This window comes from Eublepharis macularius, chromosome 13 (assembly GCF_028583425.1).
Source record: "Eublepharis macularius isolate TG4126 chromosome 13, MPM_Emac_v1.0, whole genome shotgun sequence".
NCBI classification, from domain to species: Eukaryota; Metazoa; Chordata; class Lepidosauria; order Squamata; family Eublepharidae; genus Eublepharis; species Eublepharis macularius.
Window position 1 is genome coordinate 17,968,089 of NC_072802.1, and position 25,217 is coordinate 17,993,305.

The 25,217-nt window shown below is 44.5% G+C and overlaps 1 protein-coding gene across 1 annotated transcript; it reads left to right on the forward strand.

Moving 5' to 3' along the window:
* The first annotated feature begins 460 nt into the window (after nt 1-460).
* On the forward strand, nt 461-15,682 carry LOC129341465 (putative P2Y purinoceptor 10). Its single transcript, XM_054996672.1, has 2 exons — nt 461-545; nt 13,589-15,682. The coding sequence occupies exons 1-2, from the start codon at nt 541-543 to the stop codon at nt 14,622-14,624; spliced, it is 1,041 nt and encodes a 346-aa protein (XP_054852647.1). The 5' UTR covers nt 461-540; the 3' UTR covers nt 14,625-15,682.
* The last annotated feature ends 9,535 nt before the right edge of the window (nt 15,683-25,217 follow it).

Consider the following 25,217-nt stretch of genomic DNA (forward strand, 5'->3'; position numbering starts at 1 on the left):
TCCACTCCATCACGGAAGCTTACTGGGTGACATTGGGACAGCCATACACTCTCAGCCTAACCTACCTCACAGGGTTGTTGTAAGAATAAAATGGAGAATAGGGGAATCTAGAGACATGTGCGGTTTGGCTCTGAACTGAGGTAGCTACCTTACTTCATTAGAGGAGCTGCTGACCCTGAATTCTTTGTGGTACAATGTAGAAATTAGTCCTGAAGGGCCTGGCTTTTCAAGTTGCTCTTCTCTATCAGGCAATGCCTGTTTTGTGGTCCAGTCTCGGTCTGGTTTGCTTTCCCCTCATGAACATCATGCTACGGATTGTTTCCCTCCCATAGTAAACAAGTCTTCTGTGGTGGAAGCAGACAAGCGCAAGACATGCTTCGACTTCCTGTTAAGAGACTGTGACATTGAGACCAGGTTCCCTTGACTGGGTTTCTTTTTTAATCACACGTGAAATCAGAACTGAGCAAGGTGCAACTTTGGGGTCGAGAGGCTGTTTTTCCCACCCACAGGAGTCACTTTTGCTGATGCTGGAAAGTTCCAATGAGGTAAGGAAATCACTATATAGATCCCCAACAGAAGTGATTGGGAAGGAATAAGGTTTACTGAAAGGAAAGGTGAAAGACAGTGAGACATAGAACAGCGAGAAACCATGGCGAACAGATCTGTCTATATTTTTGTTTTTGCTATTTTCTGGCAACTGATAGACCAAACTTTTAGAGCCATAAACTGTCTGCCTTTTTGTCCTCTGTATCCAGACACTATGCACAGCAGCGAACTTTGGGTGATACAGCAAAGGGAATACCGTTGTGGGTTAAGATGTGGAAGATTTCTCCCACTATGTGTTTAAGTTCCTGACAGAGAACTCTCTGGAATGTTGCTACTACAGGATATGACTTTTATTACATTGTAAAGTAAGGTTTTTTCCTTCCACTGTACAAGAAAGATTGGTTGACTGACTGATCAAGTTATAATCAATCTCAAACAAATATTTCTGCTTGGCAAAATATCTTTAAACTAGTGTGGTTTAGAGTGAGGGACTAGGATCTGGGTGACCCAGATTTGATTCCTTGCTCTGCTGTGGAAATTCGCTGGCTAACCTTGGACCTGTCACACATTCTCAGCTTAACCGACCTCATAGGGTTGTTGTAAAGATAAAGTGGAGCAGAGGAGAATGATGTAAGCCACTTCTGGCCCCCATTGGGATGAAGTAAAAATGCAATTTAATAAAATGTTCAAGCAAGTGTATTTTAGGGCAACCGATAGTTGTGCTTGCTGGTGCTGCAGAAAACAAAACAAAAAAACGAGCTGCTGGAATGAACACTGGTGAAAGAACAAAATTATATCTGTCTGTGCTATTCTTCACTACATCTGCCTCTTCTTTGAAAACACTGTGAGTAAAGCTGCCAACTGATTGATAGATGGTTAGTGGATTAATCATATGCCTTTTTAATGATTAATTGGTTAATTAATTTTCCCCATGTTACACCAGTCTTAAAGTTGGTGCTTTTTGTGAGAATTAAAATGTCAGAAGTGGAAGATAACTTTACAGTTTACTACCACTCCTTGTTGTGAGGAAGGCAAACTTGAAAGAATTTTTCTTGTCATCCTCTGTGCCATTAATGTACCAGAACTAAAACTGACTTAAACGGATACTCTTGCAGCTGACAAACAGGGCCCCATCTTTCATCAGCGAAAGCTTTCCAAATCAACCGTATGCCTGTTACCTCAGAAGCAGCAGGTTGTTTAGTGTTTAATGGAGTGGGGCTCCACAGCAGTTCTATGAACTGATTCCCAAGTGGTTTTTTCCCCTCCCTTGTACAAGCACAAACAGCCCCAACCTTGACTGAGACCATGGGGAGTGAACTATGCCTTTCCCCGTCCACTGTCTTCCTAACCCAAAATGGTTTGGGGGAGCATTTCAGCTCAGGAAAATGGTGTGTGGGGGGTGGGGAGGCTTGCCTCCTCTTCCTGCCACAATTCTGGTCTGGGGTGTTCTTTACCTGCTTTATAAAAGGGGGAAAATGCTAATGGGAGCTCATTGACCGAACTCGTGTTTGTTGGTCTCAAGTGTGCAAGGGAGTGCAATTATTTAATCCACCAAACCAAGCATGCAGCTCCAAATGATTACTGAATATATATATATATATATATATATATATATATATATATATATATATATATATATGGTTTCTGGTGCAATCACTTGCTTCCATCATTTCTTGTGTCCCCCCCCCCCATTGTTTTTCATTAAGGGGGAAATCTATAAGCGCTTCTTTCTTCTTTCCTTTCAAAGACCCGGTATGGTGTAGTGGTTAGAGTCTTACCAAAAGGATCGGAGGGATCCCCACTCTACCATGAACTTGGGCTAGTCCTTTTCTCCTTAGTCTAACATACAGGGTTGTTCTGAAGATAAAAAGAGGAAGAGCCTTGTATGTCACACTCAGGTCTTTGGAAGAAGGGTGCGATAAATTGTTCTTACTGAATTATGGTTGTTGTAAAAACAGTTGCTAATGCCCGTCTACCTTATTGCTGCAGAGGTGTGATGAAAGTGGCTCCCTTATATCTCTGACATCATAATGGAAGCTGATTTATAGGATGCCTGTCTAGGATGCTTGATCCGTATGGCATCCTAGAATGGTATGTTCCACCTGTTATTATCTGTGCACCAGCGTCAGCATAAGGCATTTTGACTCCTCAACAGAAGCATCCAAATGGGCTTCCCCCTTCTACAAATAAAAAAATAATATATTTAATTAAATAACTGGCCCCTTTCATGGTACCCAGAAGCCACTACCTGAAATACCTTTCAAATTCAAAGAAACTGTGTGGACAACTTTGAATCCTTCCAGCATTCCTATTTTGATGCTGGAGACTAAAGCCTAGGTGCCCCCGAACCAATTGTATACTCTGTGTTTACATTGCAATAACCTGTCTTGCACAGGTTTCTGAAACAGATGGGTCAGCAAATGGTCCATGAGAAGGGACTATATTTGCATGCAGTTGGTCCAAGTTCCACCTCTGGCATTTCCAGAAAATAGATCTCAATGAAAAAGTGTTGGAAGACACCTTCCAGTTTTCAAGTTGGTGCCCGTCAGAGTCAGCAGTGCTGAACTACATCTGTGGTGCAGCTTGGTAGAAGGCAGGTTCATGCGACCACTGCAATTTTCTTTTTAAAGAGAATCCATACATCTAATTCTGTGCAAATCCTGACCTGGGTAGCCCAGGGGAGCCTGATCCCATTAGATCTCAGAAGCTACACAGGGTCAAGCTTGGCTAGTAATTGGATGAGAAACCTCCACTGAAGTCCAGAATTGCAGAGGCAGGCAATGGCAAACCACCTCTGTTAGTCTCTTGCCACGAAAACCCCACCAGTGGCCACCATAAGTCAGCTATGACTTGACAGCACTCTCTACTACTACTAATTCTGTACATGATCCTACAATGCATACAGTGTGGCCAGGTACTGAATGGCAAGATGTTTCTACAAACTGGGGAGAACTCCAGGTTTGCAGAAAAATCTTAAATGTAACAAAAATGGGAAAAGGGAGAAAATAAACACAAAATAGTTGAAAATTGCCAAGATCTCAGCAACCATTAGAATAATAATAACACCCTTTGCAAACCACTCTGAGTGGGTGTTAAGTTGTCCTGAAGAGCGGTATATAAATTGAATGTTGTTGTTATTTCACACTGCCTAGGCAACAACAGACAATACTGTATCACTGATGTTGGTCAGAAAATCCAAAACGGCAGCCAAAATTAATATGGTGAGATTTTGGTGATTAGTTACTGTTGTGGCACAGTGGTTAAGTGGTTTGGTTGCGAATCAGCACTCTACTGGTTCAAATCCCACTACTGCCATGAGCTCAGTAGGTGGCCTTGGGTAAGCCACTCCTCTCAGCCACTCCTCTCCCCAGCTGCCCAGCTGTATTGTGGGGATAATAATAACACTAGCTTGTTCATCAATCTGGGTGGGGCATTAATCTGTCTAGAAGAGTGTTATATAAGCACAGTTGTTATTGTTATTGCTGTTGTGATTATGATGATGATGATGGTGATGATGATGGTGATGATGGAACTGGAAGATAATGGGGAAGGGGTGGAGAGACCAAGAGGCAGGGATGAACACTCGGAGAGGAGGGGGAGAAAGTAGAGGGGGGAATCACTGCAAACAAGTTCAGCCCTAATTGCAGACTGGACTTTTAGGACTGATGTCATTTGGTTCCCGCAGCTAAACTGGAAGAGGTCAGCAAAATGTAAGAAAACCACCAGACTAACCATGTTCACCACTACCTGTAGATTAGAACGAGCTTTGCTACCCTATAAAACCACAAGCAAAAGTTCTGTTTAATAAAAGCGATGTGATGTTGACCGTTTGTTTAATCGTTGTTTTGAATTGTTCAAAAATCATATCGTTACTAAACAAAGCTTATTTTAATTACAAATACAAGATCTAAAATCCATTTTGAACAACCCAGAAAAAAAATCCAGAAAACAAACAATGTAATGCCCAATCCAATGATCAATATAAGAAAATACAACCTGATTAATAAGAGAAACGCTATTGGTGTCATTAGAGGTTAACTGTGATAGCTTAGCAAAATATAAACATTTCTTAGTTTTCAAACAATATTGCAGTTGCAGTTTCGTCCTCTCATGTCAGTACTGAATGCATAGCAGACCGAGTGTGAGTTTCATTGATGATATCACATGCTGGCACTGAGTTGTGCTTTCCATTCAGTAGCTGTGCACCTAACACATTGCTGAAGCCACAGCCCCAATACATCCATTGTTGGGTACCACATCCCTCTCCCACTTCAGCAGTGCTCCATGACTTAGAATTAGATGGAATCCACCTGTGATTCCGCACATGTTGGATAATGCATTTCTAATCCTCTTTATAGATCATTTGGAATGGATTTTTGTGTGTGCGGAACAAAAAACCCACCTCAAACGATTGATAAAGCGCATTATCCAAGGTGTGCGGAATCAGCCCACATGAGCCACAGCTGAGCCACAGCTGTAACACCCCTGACATACATGTAAATGCAAATTCATACATGTAAATGCAAATGCCACAAAGCACGTGCCTGACATTTCACATGTTGACAAACTGTCATTTCTAATAGTTGGTAACATATTGCAGAACAGTTAAAATGGATCCCAAATAGAGCAGGAAGGGAATTAGGCATTTGAACATAAGAAGAGCCCTTCTGGATCAGATCGGTGGTCCATCTATTGCACAGAAATCCAACCAGTTGTCCTGCAGGGACAAAGGACAAGGCACCGAGGCCAATGCATTCCCTTGAAGTTGCCTCCTAGTTCTGGGCAACAATAATTGGTTCGAGATGATAGAGATGTCCCAAACCAGACCCTGTTGCTATCTATGAGATGTTGGGGGGGGGGGGGAGGTATAAGCACCCATGGAGAGCAATTCATAAGGGCACTCACATATTATGGGAGCTTCAAGATCTGTATTACAAAGCATGATGGGAGACCAAGCAATCACATGAAATATATGGATTATCCTGGGCTAGGGACCAGAAAACACACTCAATATTACTACAACACAATTTAGTGCTAAAGATTAAGATCCTTTTCCTATTTGTGTCATAATTTATCTCTGTATTTAATAATAAAGTAGATACTGATCAGGAAAAAAGCTAGCATATCTGCAAGCAATGTTTCCACTTTCTTGGGGTATTCCCCAGATTTGCAACCCCCCAAAAAGTGACTTTGTAAATTAACCTAACCAAAAAAAAAACCCAGAAGGCCTGGGGAAGTGTGAGCACACTCTAGAAGGCATGAATGTCAAGGGTAGTTGAGAGTCAATTAAAGGAAAAGAAGATGGGGAAGAAAAAGTAACACTCTCTGTGGGCTTATAGAACCTGGAGATTTTAAGGGTGAGGTGAGCATTTCCAAACTGGTTTCTCATTCGTTCATTTCTATAAGCCCTCCCCCCCTCAATTTACAGTTTACCCACATGCCAATTGATAGCATCAATCCTTTAAAACTCGTTATTCAGGTGATCAGACATAAAGGAGAACAAGATATGTCCAGTGATTTTTCTGGGAGTACATAATGCGCAGATATGGATCTGGTCATTCCCTTGCAAGGGAGACCCCTGGGAAAACTACGTATGTCAGTATGGAATACAAGTATAAGGAAATCTTTTTTAAAAAAATTGTACTGCACAAAATAAGATTTTAGAAAGTGTAGTATCACCTGCCAAAATCCTGTTTTGTGCACAGTTAGTAAAGCAAAAGCCTTGTCTTACTTCGCATTGGACTACCTGGATCCTGCCAAATGTAGCAAACAAGAGTAGACCCATTGTTTTGCCTTCTGCATGTGAAAACCCACACAGAATCCTTGTTGCATGTGGTTAATGAAGGGCAGGTGTTGTGCAAATGGAAAGAGGATATGATCATCATGCCATCTGAAAAGCAAGTCTAGTGTCCCAGAATGGCACCCTCATTTCATAATTTATAGGACTGAATGCATCTCTGTATCTGAATGCAAGCCATATATGCTTGCATATCATATATGATAATATATTGTCTGGGTCAATATATTGCATACAGTGGCAGCAACAGTTGCAGAAAGCCTCCTTTTGCCATGGGAAGGAGGGGATCTGATTGGGCTCGGCATTACTTAAACTTTCATTATCATATAACTTTGCACTGAAATTAAGAGCGAGGATCCCATTAGTACCTAAGGAATTAAGGGCTGAAATCCCAGTTTTGAACACAGCTGAAATGTTCATCCCTGCTGCTTCCCTGGGTGGAAATAAAATAGAAAAGATCACACTCTTGTAGTCACCTGCTCCAAAACCAGCCTCTAGTCTATATCATGGAGCTCACATTCTGATTTCATACTACCAAGCCTGGTCTCAACAGGAATTGGGAGCAGTTTGCTCCCTTCACAAAGTCATTGTCCCTTTCTAGAAGTTTCTGTAAACTATCCCTCTTGCAGTGTGATTCATCATCTCCTGGGAATTAGCAACACCCTTTTTGATGGGGACGTTTCCTCTTACATCTGGGCTTTGGGTTCAGTTACGCTCTTTTTAAGGACATAATTCACCTATGCCTACAATTGCTGGGCCTTCTGCTCTTCTATCCATGTTATCGTCACCCCCACCCCCACCCCCATACATACACATGCACAAAGATAGGCTGCACTCACATAGCAAGGATTTTCAGTTTTTCTGTCATCGCCACTGTGAATGCAGAGGCATTTGCTCTGGCAGCAGAGTACCTGCACAGGAGTTTTGTGCACACTCCATCTGCTGCCACCACCCTGCATTTTCCTTCACTGTTCCACCAGGAGGCTTTTACAGCCTTAAAAAAAACACGTAAATAATGTTATAATGATCTATTGTCATGTTCTACTAGCTCCTTTGAATACTCTTGCTTCTGTTTTTTAAAAGAAAGCAAGTCCTCGGCTCCTTGTATTGTGGAGAAATAAAGGGCAATGAAGAAACAACATGGGATGCTTGGGGGGCGGGCAGGGGGGAAGCCTGCTGCAATAGGAAAGTCAAGAAAGCAACATAGAGAAAACCCTCTGTGTGGATGCATCCTTGGACATTTCCTGCTAGAAGCAGATATCAGTTCCTGCATCTGGTAAAGTGTGATGTGGCTCAAGACAGCTTATTCCACAATAAATGTGTTAGGTTTTAAACCACTCAAGTAATTGAAAAATCCATGAAGAGGTCTCCAGTGAATCATTGAAATAGCAGCTCTGTGTACATGTTTGTGAGAGGGGCAGTTTTGCACCGGACTGTGGCACATTTAACCACCACCACCCACACACAGTGACACCCCCCCCCCTTTGGCATCCCACCTGTTAGGGGAAACATGCAATGCACAGGCTACTTGTATGTGGTTTTTCTCAAGGGGCAAGCAGCGTCTCTGGTTGTCTGCTTGAGGCTGGGACATCAGCACAGAGGGAACGCTGCTACTGATCAAGAAAAACTGCACTGGAGGTTTGTTCCTGGATCTTGCCCAGCTATGGATCTTGCCCAACTAAACCTTTAGGGACCACACAACCCTATTTTGGCTGCAACAGAGCAGCACTTCTGGGATTTGTTGCTACTGTAAACGAAAAGAGCCATGAAATGCAAACATGCAATGTGGTTTCTGAGAATTGTTTCAAGAGCGACACCCTCTTCCTCCAGCGTGAGAGGAAAGGGGTGCACACAGACCATGGGAGCTGGGCTTCCGGTAACACCTGTGCTTCCGATAACAGTTAAGGTTCGTTTGCAAAAACCGGTTTGCTTGGTACTTTACAAGAAGACTTCTAGATGAACCTAGGACTCATAAAACATTTACTTTTCTATTTGATGTTCCAACGAAAAGGCAAAAATTGACATCCTGCTCTAATTCTGACACCTCATGCCTACCCAACTTGCTGTGAGCACAAAAAACATATTAAGCAATCTTTCTTAAGAAAACTCTCAACTAATCTTAGGCAATTGAACGTTTGAGACTGTCAAACCACACACAATGCTGGGAAATCCAGAGATCTCTATGCCCCCCCCCAAAAAAAACAGAGGCCACAACACAGGGGAAGGGGGGGCATAACCCCCCTTCTCTGTTTTCCTTGAATTTTATAGTTTGGTTGTTTGAGGAATAATTTCACACCGAGGCTTGTTACTTAGAAAAGAATGAAGTTTTTTTTATTGTAAGAGGACTCTATACTAGATATACTAGATACTAGGAAAGGCAGAGTAAGGGCTGCTAGCTACCTCTCAGGATGGGCTTATAAAACGTGGTTCCAGCCCTCATGGTGGACAGAGTGGGGAGGGAAGGAAGTGACAGCAAGGAAGGAAACCCTAAGAATAGCATTCTGGCTGGGTATGAAAGAGACAGCTGCAGAAATGGACAAAGGAAGGGTCAGGAAGCCGCCTGTCTAGCCCTTTACGGACTCTATACTGCGCCCCCCCTCCCCGAGACTCTGATGTCTGTGTTAGCATTAAGTGACATTGCACAGTCCAAGAGTGGTAGGACTCTAATCTGGAGAGTTGGGTTTGATTCCCCACTCCTCCCCTTGAAGTGAGCTGGGTGACTTTGGATCAGTCACAGATCTCTCAGAGCTCTCTCAGCCCCACCCACCTCACAGGGTGATTGTCATGAGGATAGTAATAACACACTTTGTAGACTGCTTTGAGTGTTAACCTATTCTGAAAGGCAGTATATAAATTGAATGTTGTTGTTGTTGTTGTTGTTGTTGTTGTTATTCTTCCTTCCAACCTTCCTAATCTCACATACCCTCCACTGGAATTATTATTTGTCTAACAGGGGAAAAACAGGCACTACATAGACAGTTTTTATGTGTTCCCCAATAGGTCAAACGGAAGTTCTGCAGACCATTTGACATGAGTAGAAATCCTGCTGTCCCCAATGTGCCTTACAGAAATTCCTGAAATAAATAAAGTTAAAGAAGTATCATTTAAACAAGCAAAACAAAGGACGAAACACATCCTGGCCAGTCTCATTCATAAGCCTCTGGCTATGAGCCTTGGACTGAGCCAAGGGCTAACAGCCATTTGGCTCTTACCCTTTGTCTCATACCTTCATTTATATTCAGACATTTATACCTGCAGGAAGGATGAAGACAGAAGCTCAACTAGACACTATAGAGAGGGCAAGATGGTCCCCCAAACTCCTCCTTTCTGCTCAGCCCTCTTACACCTTGTTTCCCTACAATAGTTGTTTTGGGCACCTTTATCTTTCCTTGGCTTCGATACAAGAAGAGAGCCAATAAAGGAAAGAAGTGGAACTACAGAAGGAGCGGAAATCCAAATGTGCCAGAGGGGAAGATCCCCTATAGAACTGCCTCCTAAGTTTATATGTGAATGGGATGAACATGTATCTGCTGCTATTATTACCTTGAATAAACCCTAAACTTGCAATAAAACACACTTGCTATTGATCCTTTAACCAGACATTAATTACATTAAATGAGTGTATTAAATTCTAATTCTTTAAAGGATGGAGAAAGCCCAGAGTTCTTTTATAAAAATGCAATAAATGTAACTTTATCCAGAGACAGCTACATGTAAGATGGAAGTTGAAAATCCAATTGTTACTGAATTTCAGACTGCCTTAACTAAAATGAATGCACTGATGGTTATGTCCTTGCTTCATGGGCAATGATGGCAAAATATTAGGCGGTGGGGGGACTGCAGGGGAAGTTGGTGAACAACTGCTAAAAGGAGCTGTTGAAGTGAGTAGGAAATGCAAACGAGGACAGCGGTGGTTTTGTTTGCACGTAAACAAGTGCTGCTGCAATCAGAGCCACTGGGGTTAGATTGAGGCGCCATGGATCCCCAGAGAGACAAAGAGACTTTCTGAGCCCCTTTTGACCCAACCCAAACATCCTGTGGCAGAACGGGCGCTGGCTGTCAGTCCAGGCAACTGAGCCGCTGTCAATGGCCTGCTAGCCCCACTATCCGCCTCCCACCATCCCTGGTGGGCGTGGCTCACACTCTCCGTCACTGCCACCACTCACTGATTTGTACACCGCCAGACTGAGGGGCAGTGAGACCCCTCCGGCTGAATTTCCGTACTGGGAAGTGAATTACCCAATCTTTGTTTGGGCCCTGGAGAATTGGCAACTCACCAAGGTCTAGCCTTATCAGTTTCTCCCGGGCCCCCTCCTTTCTTGTAGCGTGCCAAGTGGGGGAGGTTCTGTAGTCAGAGCACCACAAGGTTCTTTATATTCAAAAAGTATAATTTAATTACTATATACAGAGCACTTGCACACAAAGCAGGTAAAGGCACAACACTTAGGTATAGACCCCCTTTTCAGAACCCATAGGGCAGAAAATTAAACAGAAGAGAACCGCCGTCTGCTTTCCCTACCACACGGTTCCCTACTCTACCGTAAGGGGTGGTGGTCTAGGGTTGCCAGGCCCCCTCGATCTCCCAGCGGGAAATTGGGGCCTGGCTCTTACCGTGCTCCTGAGAGCCCGATGATGTCACTTAGTGACGTCACCACGCAGCCCGTTTGGGCACGGTTGTGGGCTCCTGCGGAGCGCAGGAGCGTTCCTGCGCTCTGCAGGGGCCCACAACGGGCCCAATCCACGCCAAAACAGGCCCAATCCGTGCCCATTTTGGCACGGATCGGGTCCATTTTAGTGCGGATCGGTCCCGTTTAAGGCCCCTGTGGAGTGTGGGAGCGTTCCTGCGCTCCGCAGAGGCCCACAACGGGCCCGATCCGCACCAAAACAGGTCCGATCCACACCCGTTTTGGTGTGGATCGGGCCCGTTTCGGCGTGGATTGGGTCCGTTGTGGGCCCTTGCAGAGCGCAGGAACGCTCCCACGCTCCACAGGGGCCCCGATCCAGGCCAAAACAGGCCTGATCCTGGCTGCTGCTGTGCGCAGGGGTGAGCAGCACCGCAGGGGGGGTCGCACATTGAAGGTGCGCGCGCGCCCCCTCCGCTGGCCAGGTAGGTGGGGACAAGGGTGGGAGGATGGGACCGGTGGTCTGGCAGCCCTAGGGTGGTCTCAGGGAAGGTTCCCCCTTTCTTTCCTTTCTGCTGCTTCCCAGGCCCTCCCAGGCCTAGGCACCCGTGTTTCACCCAGCAGCAGGAGCCTCTCCTTCTTCAACCAAGAAGGCAACTCATTTCCCCTCAGGATGGGCTGGGTATTTCTGTGGAGGCTGCTCCACCCCTTATCCCCCCCCCCCCACACACACACTTTCTTGGCTGGGGGCAGCTGGGAAATATAGTCCAGGAAGAAAGGCATCCCATACCAAGACTCCTGCAGGCCCCTCCCTGGCCCCACAGCCCATTAAACCTCATGAGGAACATTTTTTTCCCTTTAAGACAGATTAAATGCAACCGGCACTCATTTCACCCTTGGTAACCATTTCGTTACACATCCTATGAAAACAAAACACATTATGTGCTTGCCTCCAGTGGCCCCTAGAGGGCCCCCAGAGTCCTCCCCCCCCCAGCAGTCCTGTCAACCTGAATCAGGCCGTGTGCTGCACCTCTTTCCCTCTGGGACAGCGTTCCCAACTTCCAGCTCATTGCTGGAGATCTCGGAATTATAACTGATCTTCTGGTGACAATGATCAGTTCCCTTAGAGAAAATGGCTGCCATGGAAGGTGGTTTCTATGGCATTATACCCAGCTGAGGTACATCCCCTCCCCAACCTTTGCCCTCCCCATGCTCTATCCCCCAAATCTTCAGGAATTTCCTAACCTGAAGCTGAAAACCCTACCTGGGAAGATGCAGTCACAGACGTCCTGGAGTCTCCTCTAGTTAGACCTCTCAGAGAATAAGAGTAGAAATGTAAGGTCTGGGTTGCCAACCCAACTGACATTCAAAGAAGGGGGCAGAGGTGCCCCCCGGATCTTCTCTTCTTACCCAGAATTGCTCTGTTTGGGCCAATTGGGCCCCGCTGAGCCCCCACCACTTCTGTTTTAAATTGGAAGTGATGTCAGTCAGAGGCCTCCAGAGTCCACGCATGTCATTTTTTCACATGCTCCAAGGGTTCAAGCCACACACCCCTGGCAGCCAGGTAAGCAGGGACGGGGACTGCAGGTGGAGGCGGAGAATCTCCTACCTTGACCTGGGGGCTGGCAACCCTTCCTGACATAGGTCTTGTGGGTCTCTGCTCCTCCTTTCTCCACCTCAGAATGAAGGTAGAGGGAGCACGAAGCCCCTCTCCTGTAGTCAGACAGGGCAGATCCTATCTCTTCCTGATATGGGGAAAGATTTTTGTGATGTGCGGGGTGCTGTTTAGGCTCCTTCCTTTTCCTATGGGAGGAAACAGATGTTGGAGGTAGGGTTGCCAACTCTGAGTTGTAAAATTCCTGGATATTTGGGGGTGGGGCATAGGGACAGCAGAGTTTGGGGAGGGGAGGGACTTCAGTGGAATATAATGCCACGGAGTCCACCCTCCCAAACAGCCATTTTCTCCAGGGGAACTAATCTTGTCATTTTTGTAGGAAAATTAGCAGAGTTTAAGGCAGAGATTGTGCTTTGGAATGAATGAGAACAGACACACACTCCAGTATAGCTCTGTAAGAATACTTTACTACATAAAGGATAAAATTTGGGTTACATTGGATGAAAATAATAAATTGCTAGACTGACTACATCTTGCTAGAAAAGGTATCATAAGACTGAGAGACTGTGAGAGACAGACTCTGAGTAACGGAGACAAAGAGCAATAAAACTTCAGTATACAGCATCACTTAATCCTCCCCCCCCCCCCAATAAACAGGTTGCCCAATAGAAAACCCTAATTCTACTTCATTATGCTTAGAGACTCCCCTTTCTATGGCAGGGATCCTTATTCGAAGCCTAAATGGTTACATGCAAACAAGTTTACTAACTAACTAACACAGACAGTTTAACTCATTCATGACTGAAACGGAAACACTTGATAAATCCCAGCAATTTGGAGTTCATTTGCAATTCCAAGATATCTCCAGGCCCCACTCACATGATGGATTGGCAACCACAGTTGGAGGGTGGACGGAAAGTTGCTGGTTTGTTTCAGAAATTTTATTTTAACCAGTAGAGGCAAAACAGCAACAAAAAACCCTCACTTGTGTCTCTTTTATTTTTGCAGTGTGCAGAATCAGTCCGCAGGTGCGGGCCACGTGGCCCACCGTGTCTACAACAATCCAACACTGCTGCAAAGGAACACCTCTCCGGACAACTGCACCGAACCTGGAGTAGAATTTCAACACTCCCTTTACGCAGTGACGTACACCATCGTCTTCATACCAGGCCTCCTGACAAACAGCGTGGCACTGTGGATTTTATGCCGTGTCATCAGCAAGCAGAACAAAACTGTGATTTTCATGGTTAACTTGGCTGCGGCTGACTTTGCTCATGTTCTCTCTTTACCGTTGAGGATATATTATTACATCAACAACTGCTGGCCGTTTGGGGTCTTCCTTTGTCAGTTCTGCTTCTACGTCAAGTATCTCAACATGTATGCAAGCATTTGCTTCCTTACCTGCATCAGCGTGCAAAGATACTTTTTCCTCCTCCACCCGTTCAGAGCCAAAAACTGGAAACGGAGGTACAATGTGGCCATATGCCTCGCCGTGTGGATTGTTGTGGGAGTGGCTTGCCTGCCTTTTCCATTGATGAGAGATTCCAAAAAAACTGAGACTTGCTTCACTGAACTTGGCATCAGGAAGATTTCCAACAAAGCTTTCTCTCTCATAATGGTAATAGTGGCTGAATGTGTCGGCTTTTTGTTACCTCTCATCATCATTGTCTATTGCACCTGGAAGACCAAAGCATCACTTCAAGAATATCAAATGCCTCTGCAAAACATGGTGGAAAAGCAGAAAGCTTTGCGGATGGTGGCCACATGTGCCATTGTGTTTTTTGTGTGTTTCACACCATATCATATTGTTTTTTTCTTCTTTATGATGGTCAAAGAGATGATTATTACAGACTGTGGAACAGTCACAAGTATTTTATATATTCACCCTTTCTGCTTAAGCCTCGCCAGCCTCAACTGTTGTTTAGATCCCATCCTGTATTTCTTTACAACCTCCGAATTCCAAGATCGGATCTCAAGACACAGCAGTTTGGCTATCAGGAGTCGTCTGATGAGCAAGGAAAGCGCTTCTTCGATGAAAGAATAAAACCCTAAACCTTCCCCTCTCTCTTTTTTTTAAATTAAAAACGGATTTCAAGTTGGACAATCAGTAAAAACACTTCTGCAATTTTATGTGAGACACTTCCAGAGGAACTTGGAATGTGTGTGTAATAAATGTCACCAGTAAAAGAAAAAATGGAGGTCAATTCTAGTTGTGTCTACTCAGAGTCTCTCTACACGAGACACGTCAGTGGATGTTTGTCAAGTGTAGGGAGACGCAATGTTAGATGGGAAGTGTAGTTTTAAAAGACAGAGCTGGCAGAGATCACTCTTCAGAGGGTTTGTTAATTTCATCTTCTCCTCCTGGAAGGCTCTGTCAATTTCACCTCTCCAATCTAAAACTGTATGGGATCGCAACCAGAGGGCAGTGAGGAATGGAAATGGGCTGGAGCCGCCTCCTATAGCTGGGCTTGGACCTGAAGAGGTTATAATGGGCTGAAGTTTCCCTTCTGGCATTTCACAGCCCCTTCACACAGCTCCGGTGCAAAGCAAAGCCTTTGCCCTGCTGCCAGATCTGTCTTTTTAAACTACCCTTCCTGGCTAACATTGTATCTCCCAACACGTGTTCTTCATGTTTCAGATGTCTTGAGTAGAGAGCCTCTCAGAAGTAAGTCCCACTGATTTCAACCGGACTTACACCTAGTAAGTGTATATAAGATTGTAGCCTATGAGTTCTTATTGGTTAATTAATTATATCTGCATAAATTAGCATGTGAATATACCAAGTGAGGCAACCAGAAATCTGCAGTCTGTTACTGGATGGGATGAGCCTCCGTAACTGCAGATCTAAATGCTTTTTTAGTGACAAAGCATTCCTAGTTTCTTGTGTGACTCCACCCACCCAAGCAAGCTCAGGCAGGGTGTAATCACAGGCAGTTGTAGTGGTTAGAGTGTCGAACTAGGATGTGGGAGGCACCTGTTTGAATCCCCACTCTGCCATGGAAGCTTGCTGGGTGACCTTGAGCCAGTCGCACACTCTCAGCATAACATACCTCACAGGGTTGTTGTGAGGATACAATGGAGGAGAGGAGAACAACGTAAGCTGATTTGGGTGCCTGCCCCTGCCCCTTTAATAGAGGCTTAATGGGATATTATTTACCTCCATGCAATGAAAAACTTCAACTGCCCATTTCCATACATTATAAGCCTCTGTTAAAAGGGAAAGACAGTGGCCGTTTTCACACTGCTTACCGGCCACGGAACATCGTGCCGAGCTCCCGGAATGACAGCGTCTTCCTGGTGTGATTTTGCGCGAGTTCTCGAGTTCTCTGGTGCGATTTCGCGCGAGTCCAGGAGTTCTCGAAATCGCACTAGGAAGACGCTGTCATTCCGGGAGCTCGGCACGATGTTCCATGGCCGGTAAGCAGTGTGAAAACGGCCATTGTTCCTGCAGGTTTAGGCAACCCTAAGGACAAGGTCTTGCTCTGTAAACAGAGACCCATATTCATAGTTACAATAGCCTTTGAAATACTTCTGTGATGGTTGCACATGTGCCCCCATACGCTTATACTAAATATTGTGGTATGTTCCTTGTTTAAAACGGGGATTTAAAAAAAATCTTCCAATTTACAAGAATTTGCCAGGTTATTGAAGGTGATTTTTTACTCGCTACGGGACCAAATGTTTATTTAGAGGCCATTTTGCATGTGTTCATTTCACATAGTCATTGTGAAATAATGAGAGTTTGGGAGGAATTTCCCTACCGCTTGTGGAGAAATGTTCATGTGTTTGCTTCAGTACAAATTGCGATCAAATGAGCTGCATTCACCCTTGGCTTTTTGATGATTCTTGACTCTGAGGATGTAGCAGAGGCATTCCCTCAGATGTGCGAAAGCAGGTGGAGGAATGCCTCTCCTAACGTGGCTCCTGTGTCACTCACAATTTTTGTAAGTCCTTATATCTAAATAATTAACTTTATTTAAAGAGAACTTACATGTTTTATAGATGGTATTTAACACTCGATGGGCATGTCAAAATGTATAAAAACATGTCAAATAAGTGCTGGAAATGTGGGAAGCATACAGGGACATTTTACCATATGTGGTGGACCTGTAAAGAGGCGCATAAATTTTGAACAATGGTACATACATTTTTACAAACTATCTTACAAGTTTCAATTCCTTTCAAACCAGAGTTCATTTTGTTAAATCGTATGCCAGATGTACTGAGCAAAGAGCAGAAATACTTTATAGTACATGTGGTAACAGCGGCGAGAATTTTATTAGCATCTTACTGGAAACGCCCGACGATCCCCCTGCAAGAAGATTTAATAACAAAGATAATGGAAAATGCAGAAATGGACAAATTAACTTCATTAATGAAAGGACAAATGGAAGAAGACTTTTTTGTTCCACGGACCCCCTTCTACAACTGAATTAAAATTAAATATAAAGACTAACATGTAGCAAATATATAAAGGCACTATCATAATTTGTTACCAGTAAACACAGTTGAACACTTGGTAGAAAAATATGATGTATAGATAACTATAACGTTGATGTAAGCAGCCTAAATGACTTTTTCCCCCTTCTCTTCTTTTCTATTTCTCCTTATTAATTTTCCCTTCTCTTATTTCTACTTTTATGGAAAAAACAATAAAACATGTTACAAAAAAAACCAACGCAAATAATTAATTTTAAAAATCTGCTGCCAGGTTTTTAATTTATTTTTTAAAAAACAAACAGATGATTTGACAAAACGAAGAGAAGCAGTTCTTAAGAACCACAAAATTTTAGAATTATATACCCAAAAATATAAGATCTATACAGAGATATGCCAATGTCTCAAACTTGTCATGGGAATCTGGCATGTGAACTTTGGAACTGTGATATGTATCTGAAGAAGTGCAGTAGTTGGATTTAACTGGAAGATTTAAAATAATTCTAGAGCCATTCATGAAACTAACTTGATTCAGAAGCCTTCGTGATATTTCCACTCTTTCCAGGAAAGTGTCCGAAGAAGAGGTTCCTTCTTAGAATGGCTACTGGATTCCTATAACTTTTGTCCTATTTTGTCAAGATCTTACACTTTGTACTGCCCATCATTCAAAAATTTCTCTCTCTTCCTCTCTCTAATTAGCATTTTTTGTTCTATGAATAGATGACTAACCGAGCAATCCTAAGCAGACTGACACCATTCTAAACCCATGGACTTCAATGGACAAAAGGGTACAATTCTGCTAAGTGTGGCACTGACAACATCACAGCCCCTAATAAAAACTACCCCGGTTTACTTGAATGGTTTGCTCATGAAAAAACTAGAGAAACAGCAATCGTGTATAGATACCAACTGGCAGAGGATTACAGGGGGGAACACCAAGTGATATCATGATTCAAAATTGGATAACAAAAGGGCTGGTTGAAAGGCTGGGGGGTCTCTTGGATCTTAGTCTAAGCTTCTAACCACTATTCCGTGCTCTCTCTCGATTAATTAACCTTATCAAGAAGATGCTGCAAAATTATCAATAAAGCTATCAGCCTTGGCAACTAGCATTGCACCTGCCTTGTCTGGATTTCCTTTCGGCTTGTTTTTCTCAGCCAAATGACTGAACAACAGGCTCTAACCTACAGCAGGGACAGCCGCTTCTTGGGGTTTAGTTAAAGAAATATATCATCAGGGGTCATTGGTATGCTCCAAAGCTTTGGATATTTTCATCCAGGCATTACATTGATTAAACAAGGTTAAATTCCTAATTACTAATTCAGAACCCCTGGCAATGAGTTTCTGAACACAATCCTAAACCATCTTTAAACCATCTAAGCTCTCTTCCCCTAATCCTTACACCAAGTTCCAGGCACTGTAAGAAAACTGAGTTGGCAACTGTTTTGAGGGAATCCAAGAGATCCGGCAAAATTAACATGAAGACATGCCCTAGTTAATATCCAGGATAGACTACTCCAACGCACTGCACTTGGGGCTTCCCTTGAAGACATTGGAAGGTTCAACCAGCCCAGAACACAGCTGTTAGAGCACTTATTGACACCTGTTATAGCAGACACATAATACCTTTTACATTGGTTTGCAGTTTGCTTCCAGACTCAGCTCCAAGTGTTGGTTTTGACCTTTAAGCCTTAAATGCTTTGGATCTGTTACCTAAAGACTGTATTTTTCCATAACAACCTGTCCCAATCCCTGAGATCAGTGAACGGGGCCCTCTTGTGGAAACCTGCCTTGTGTGAAGTAAGATTGGTGGGGTTTGTAGGAGGATCTTTTTTAGCTGCTATCTCTGCAATGTGGCATTATTTGTGTTCCAGAAGTCATGAAAGAGATATGCATGCTCTGTCGTTTCTGTCAGTAGCTAGGAGTAAGAGGTACACTGGTTCATAAAATGGAGGCTCCATTTAGCTATCATGACAAATAACCCTTGCTTATATTTATCTGCTCAGAACTGGTCTTGTCTTTTTAAAAAGCCACTTCACGACCAAGATTCCCTTCTGCAGCAATAAATTCAGTTGCATTTACCCTTCAAAAACAATTCAAATGCAATAAACCCTTGCATTCATTTTTTTTTTTACAAATAGGCATTTTTTTTAAAAAAAAGTGCTGCCCTTTCTCCTTTGCCTTTTCCCTTCATTTTCAAAAGACTTAGGTAATGTTATTGACGCTTTCTTCAGGTGCCCATTATTTTTAACTGCTGTGATAAACAATCTGTATTTGCATTTTCTCTTTCAGACCAGAAACACCACGTGTTTTAAAAAGAGAAACCAAACTGCCTGAGGAGTAATACTTTTTGTACGCCTCTAATACCAGGTTTCTGAACACTGACATCTAGGGGAGAACAGAGATCTCCTGAGACGAGCCTCTTAGCAACAGCAAAAGAGAAGCTCACATGTTCCTCTGGATTCACAGAGAAATGAGAGCCAAACTACATGTGACGTCTTACACAGGTTGGACACTAGTCGGCTTCCCTCAAGTTTTGATGGGAAATGTAGGCATCCTGGTCTTGCAGCTGTAATGGAGAGCCAAGCTGTAAAACCAGGGCACCTACATTTCCCATCAAAACTTGAGGGAAGCTGACAAGTGTCCAACCTGTGTAAGACGTCACTTGTAGTTTGGCTCTGAGATGGTAGAATGGATGGTACCTTTTCAATCCATCCTACCACATCTGCTCTCTGTCACCTCATTCTCCTCCATGTATAAACCAGGCCTAAGAGGCCAGGCTGGATATCACTTGGGAACACAAAGGAATAGAGTTAGAGTTTCCAGATGCCCGCCGATGGTGGTTGGTTTTTAACAAATCAGCCCCGCATGCACCCCGTCACTTCCACGTCACGCTGGAAATGACATCATTCCCGGAGCAACATGGAAGTCATCTGGAGTGGGTGGGAGTGCCCTGCAGGGTTCCTTAGCCCATTCTCATGCTTCTGACCACTGGCCAGATGAGAGGTGGCCGTGGGCGGAGGCTGAGTTAAAGATCCCCCAACCCCACTGAGGGAAAGGAGCTGAGGTAACTCTAATTTGGAGATAAGTTCTAATCTGGAGCTCTCTTGGCCCCACCTGAAGGTTGGCAACATTAGGAGTGACAAAGAGTTCTGTTTGGGAGGGTTGCTAGTTCTGGCACAGGCCCCTTTCTTACAAAGACGACCTGTCAGGACTGTCTGTGACCCACACAGCACTTCCATCTTGCTTTCCTCACTTGCTGTAATTTTCCAGTATTTGTTTTTGTCTGCAGGTTCACAGGAGCAGCTGGGTTCCCAAGACGGTCTTACCTGGGATGGCTCCGCAGCGACCTTGGAGCCGTTACTGTCACATTCTATCCTAGCTGGGCAGGCAAGGGGGGTGGGGGATGGTTCGGAGAGTTTGATATCCTGTAACCAGCCTTAACACGTCATTCTCAACAAGAGTTCTGTGTACAGCCAAAGATTCTCTTAGGCTTTGGATTATCTACGGACACTTGCATATTCTGAATATATATTCTCTCAATAAATAACCTTTGACTCAAGAGACTTTGGATTTCTTGCTGCAAGGGGTGGGAGATGAAATTAGAGTATCCTGCCTTCCATAGACTGACACTACCACTGCTGAGAGCAAAAGCTGGTTCCCTGAATCCCGGAAGAAGCTCCACGTATCAACAGTGACTGCTGGGACATTTATCTTCTTGGCTCAAACGATATGAGGGAGAGGGAGCTGGAATCGTAGTTTTTCAACCAAATGTCATCAAAATTGCGGAAAAACTTCTTCTCTCTGCCCCAGTTTCAAGCAAATTGGGCAAAGGGTTTAAATTCTTCGGGCCCTGAAAAGGTCCCCTCAACCACTGTAATTGCACTTCCATTATTCCTTATAGGAGATTTTTTTTCAGGGGTGTGTGTGTGACTCGTTGTTTTTCAATCAAAGGTCACCAAAATTTCAGGGGACCTACTTTTGCCTGTCCAGCAAAGACCCCCCCCCCCACACACACACATACACACTCTATTTTCAAGCAAATTGGACAAAGGCTTTGAATTCTACAGGCCCCTGAACAAACCAGGCTTTCTTCTTTCAGTGGGGGGGGGGAGTCTCTCCACTGCACAAAAGACAGGGGAAGGAGAATGGCAGCTTTTTGCGACTTGTGATTGGCTGGGAGTAGGGTTGCCAGGCCCCCTTGATCTCCCAGCTGGAGATTGGGGCCTGGCTCTTACCTGGGGGGCGGGGGGGAATGCGCGCACGCGCTCCTGCAAGCGTGATGACGTCACTTAGTGACGTCACCACGCAGCCCGTTTGGGCATGGATCGGGCCCATTGTGGGCCCCTGCAGAGCGCAGGAGCATTCCTGCGCTCTGCAGGGGCCCACAACGGGCCCAATCCACGGCAAAACGGGCCCAATCCGCGCCCATTCAGGCACGGATCAGGTCCGTTTTGGCGTGGATCGGGCCCGTTTTGGCGTGAATTGGGTCCGTTGTGGGCCCTTGCAGAGCGCAGGAACGCTCCCGCGCTCCACAGGGGCCCCGATCCAGGCCAAAACAGGCCTGATCCTGGCTACTGCTGCGCGCAGGGGCATTGAAGATGCGCACCCCCCTGCTGGCCAGGTAGGTGGGGGCGGGGGATCCCCCGCCCCCACCGGGGGTCTGGCAGCCCTAGCTGGGAGTGCTCTGTGCTCCTCCCTTTTAAGGGTCTTATTGGAAGGGAGAAACTCCATTGTCCAGAAAATCAGTAGATATATTTTTTTAAGTACTCATGCTACATGGCTGGTAAGCAGCAGAACTTGGGGGGAACATTGATACTTTGGGGGAGTGTGTTTTGTTATTCCCAAGCATCTTGGATTTGTGTTATTGTTCCGGAAAATCAAGATGATGATTCGAAACAGTGAATTGCATATATATTTTCAGCTTGTGAACTCTGTTAGGCACACCCCTAGTTACTACACTGTGTGCGCCTCTCACGTATGAGATGCAGTGCCACTCCACACCCAAAACAGTTCTCAGGTACTCCTTTCTTAACCTCTCACCATGACCTGTATGACTAACGCATACATCCTTTGAAATGTTTCTCCTGTATGGTGTTTATACCATTGTAAGCTTGCATAACCAGAGTTTCGGAGGAAACACATGATCTGTAACCACTTCAACCTGATATTCTCCTGATATTCTAAAACAAGATCTTATTCTTTAAATAGAACCTGTTTTGTCACATTAATTTTTTTAAAAAAAAAAACTTAGGTGATGCATCTACTGACCCCATCGGTGGGGTCAGTGGTGGTTGTGTTATGATAGCATGAAATAGATTTTTCTGTTAGTGTTGCAATGTATGCTTCAAGTTTATGCAAACCCTTCCCCCCGCCCCCCCCAAGATGGTAGCAAAATTAAAGAGGAGGTGCTCTCTACAGGCATGTCTCAGTAGTCTTTGCAGCAAAGAATTACAAGTATCTAAATCTAATTAATAGTTAATATGTAACTTTTATGTTGGCCTAACAAGCGAAATAAAAATATTGTTTCTCAGTTTTATACTTACTCTTCGCTCTTTACTCTTCAATATGAAACATAAGTTTGGGAATGGAGTTGTTTGTGGCTTCGAATAAAATAAGGTTCTTTTGTTTTAAAACTGTCTCAAGGATCACTTGCTCCTTCTTGAGCCCACCTGTCATTGGAGGGCTTGCTCTGAATGCCCTTACTTTCTGAAATAACCGAGCCCATCACCAGAGACAGGGCTGTTTCTGCTGTGGCCCCTCAATTGTGGTGAGCCCTTCTTTACCTGTCCTCGGGGCTTTTTCTGGGAAAAGAGGTGGTGGAACTCAGTGGGTTGCCCTCAGAAAAAATGGTCACATGGCTGGTGGCCCTGCCCTCTGATCTCCAGACAGAGGGGAGTGTAGATTGCCCTCCGCGCCGCTGAGCGGAATGGAGTGCAATCTAAACTCCCCTCTGTCTGGAGATCAGGGGGTGGGACCACCAGCCATGTGACCATTTTGAAGAGGTTCTGGAACTCCATTCCCCCACGTTCCCCCTGAAAAAAAAGCCCTGCCTGTCCTGATATGAATAGCCCAGGCAAGCCAGATCATGTCAGATCTCAGTAACTAAGCAGGGTCAGCCTTGGTTAGTAATTGTATGGAAGACCTCCAAAAAAGACCAGAGTCACAGAGGCAGGGAATGGCACCCCACCTCTGTGAGTGTCTTGCCATGAAAATCCCAGCAGGAGTTGTCATAAGACAGCTATGACTTGATGGCACTTCCCCCCACCCCTTTCCCACCTCCACGCACCCAGCTCCAAGGTTCTTGAGGTTTAGGCACCAACTAAGCATATTTTTATTCCTTCAGACTTCCCATCTGTAACCATCTCCTTTAGCCATTCCCAAGTCTGACATCTGTTAGCTGGTTCCTTCTGTGGTTGGATTGTTGTTGACTTTATGAGCTGCTTTGTGTCTAAAGAGATATGGTAGGACAGAAATGGTTTAAATGAAAGCAAGAAACAAAACAATAAAAATGCTGATTTTATTGCTGATTTTACTGCTGGTTTTATTGATGCTCTTTTAATGGTTTGGTTTATAACTTTTTCCATGTCTCCTCCACTATCGTTGTTGTTGTTTTTTCTCAACAACGAGGACACAAATGTTTTAACCTTTATTATAACATGCTCCAATTATTATAATATGCTATCATCTTTTCTCTGGGCCACTGGGGAGGAGGCTTAGGGAGCAATCGTAAGCCAGTCTACTCAGAAGTAAGTCCCATTTTATTCAATGGGGATTGCTCTCAGGAAAGTGTTCTTAGGATTACGCTGTATGTAGACAAAAAACCAGGTCATCCTGTAACTTCAACGGCTGCGGTGGTGATTCTCTGTTTTGCATTCACTGGCACTGCAAATGCTTCTTTGGCAGTGGAGCTTCCACATGGGAGTTTTCTGAGCATTTTCCTCCATCAGCCACCATTTCCTCTGCATTTTCCCCACCATGCCACCATAGGGCTTTTTAAATAAAAAATCAATAATTGCTACAGCATTATAAAGTTATAGTGCCACAGTAATTATTGCTTTTTTTTAAAAAAAAGCCCTCCTATGGTGCGGCAGAGAAAATAGGTAATGCGAAAGGCCGGCAGAAGGAAGATGGTGCTGATATGAGCAGGACTGTTTGAAAATTCACAACTTTCCATCCAGATTGCACGCTAGAGCACTTGGAAGAGGAGGCCAACTAGGTTTGAGAAGGAGCATGTCAAGGGTGGGGAAGACCTGGAAAGTGGATGAGTAGAGAAGGACGTGGTATAGATGCTTCCACAAAGAGCGCTCCAGTTTGGAAGCAAAAGCTGAGAAAAGCATTCATCGGAATGAAGCCAAGGGGATAAAATGAATTCCTTTGGAGAAAAGTGGGATATAAATGTGAAAATTGAAAATTTGAGGGGGAGGAGTGTATGGGGCACAGAGAGATGCCCAATAATTAAACCTATTTGAGCAAAGAGCAAGTCGTTGGTTTTCCCTGGCAGAGAGGGCAGGGGAATTTTAGTTTGTTTCCATAAATCACAGGCTTAGAACTGCATCATCAATTTTATTCCACCCTTTCCCTTGGAATAAAACATACATAGTTCTACCCCAGCCAGGGCTTTTTTTCTGGGAAAAGAGGTGGTGGAACTCAGTGGTGGAACTCAAGACCACTCAATGACATCACTTTGGGTCAGCTGGAACAAGGGGGGAGTTTTTTAAAGTTTAAATTGCCCTCAGTGAAAATGGTCACATGGCCGGTGGCCCCAATCCCTGATCTCCAGACAGAGGGGAGTTTAGATTGCCCTCCGTGCCACTGAGCGGCGCAGAGGGCAATCTCAACTCCCCTCTGTCTGGAGATCAGGGGGCCGGGGCCACAGCCATGTGACCATTTTTAAGAGGTGCCGGAACTCCATTCCACCGTGTTCCCACTGAAAAAAAGCCCTGACCCCAGCCATTTTACCTTAAGAAGTCAAGTAGTAACACCTCAGAGACGAACAAAATTTTCCAGGGTCTAAGCTTTCATGAATCAAAGCTCACTTTGGCCCAAGATAAGCATTATGGCTGAGAAGGACCTTGAACCTGTTTCTCCCTGGTCTTAGTCCAGCACTCTAACCACTGCACGAGATGGCTAGTCAATGCCTCAGTTTGGAAGATTGTATGAAGCAAAACAGAGCATGAATACACAGATATGCTAGATG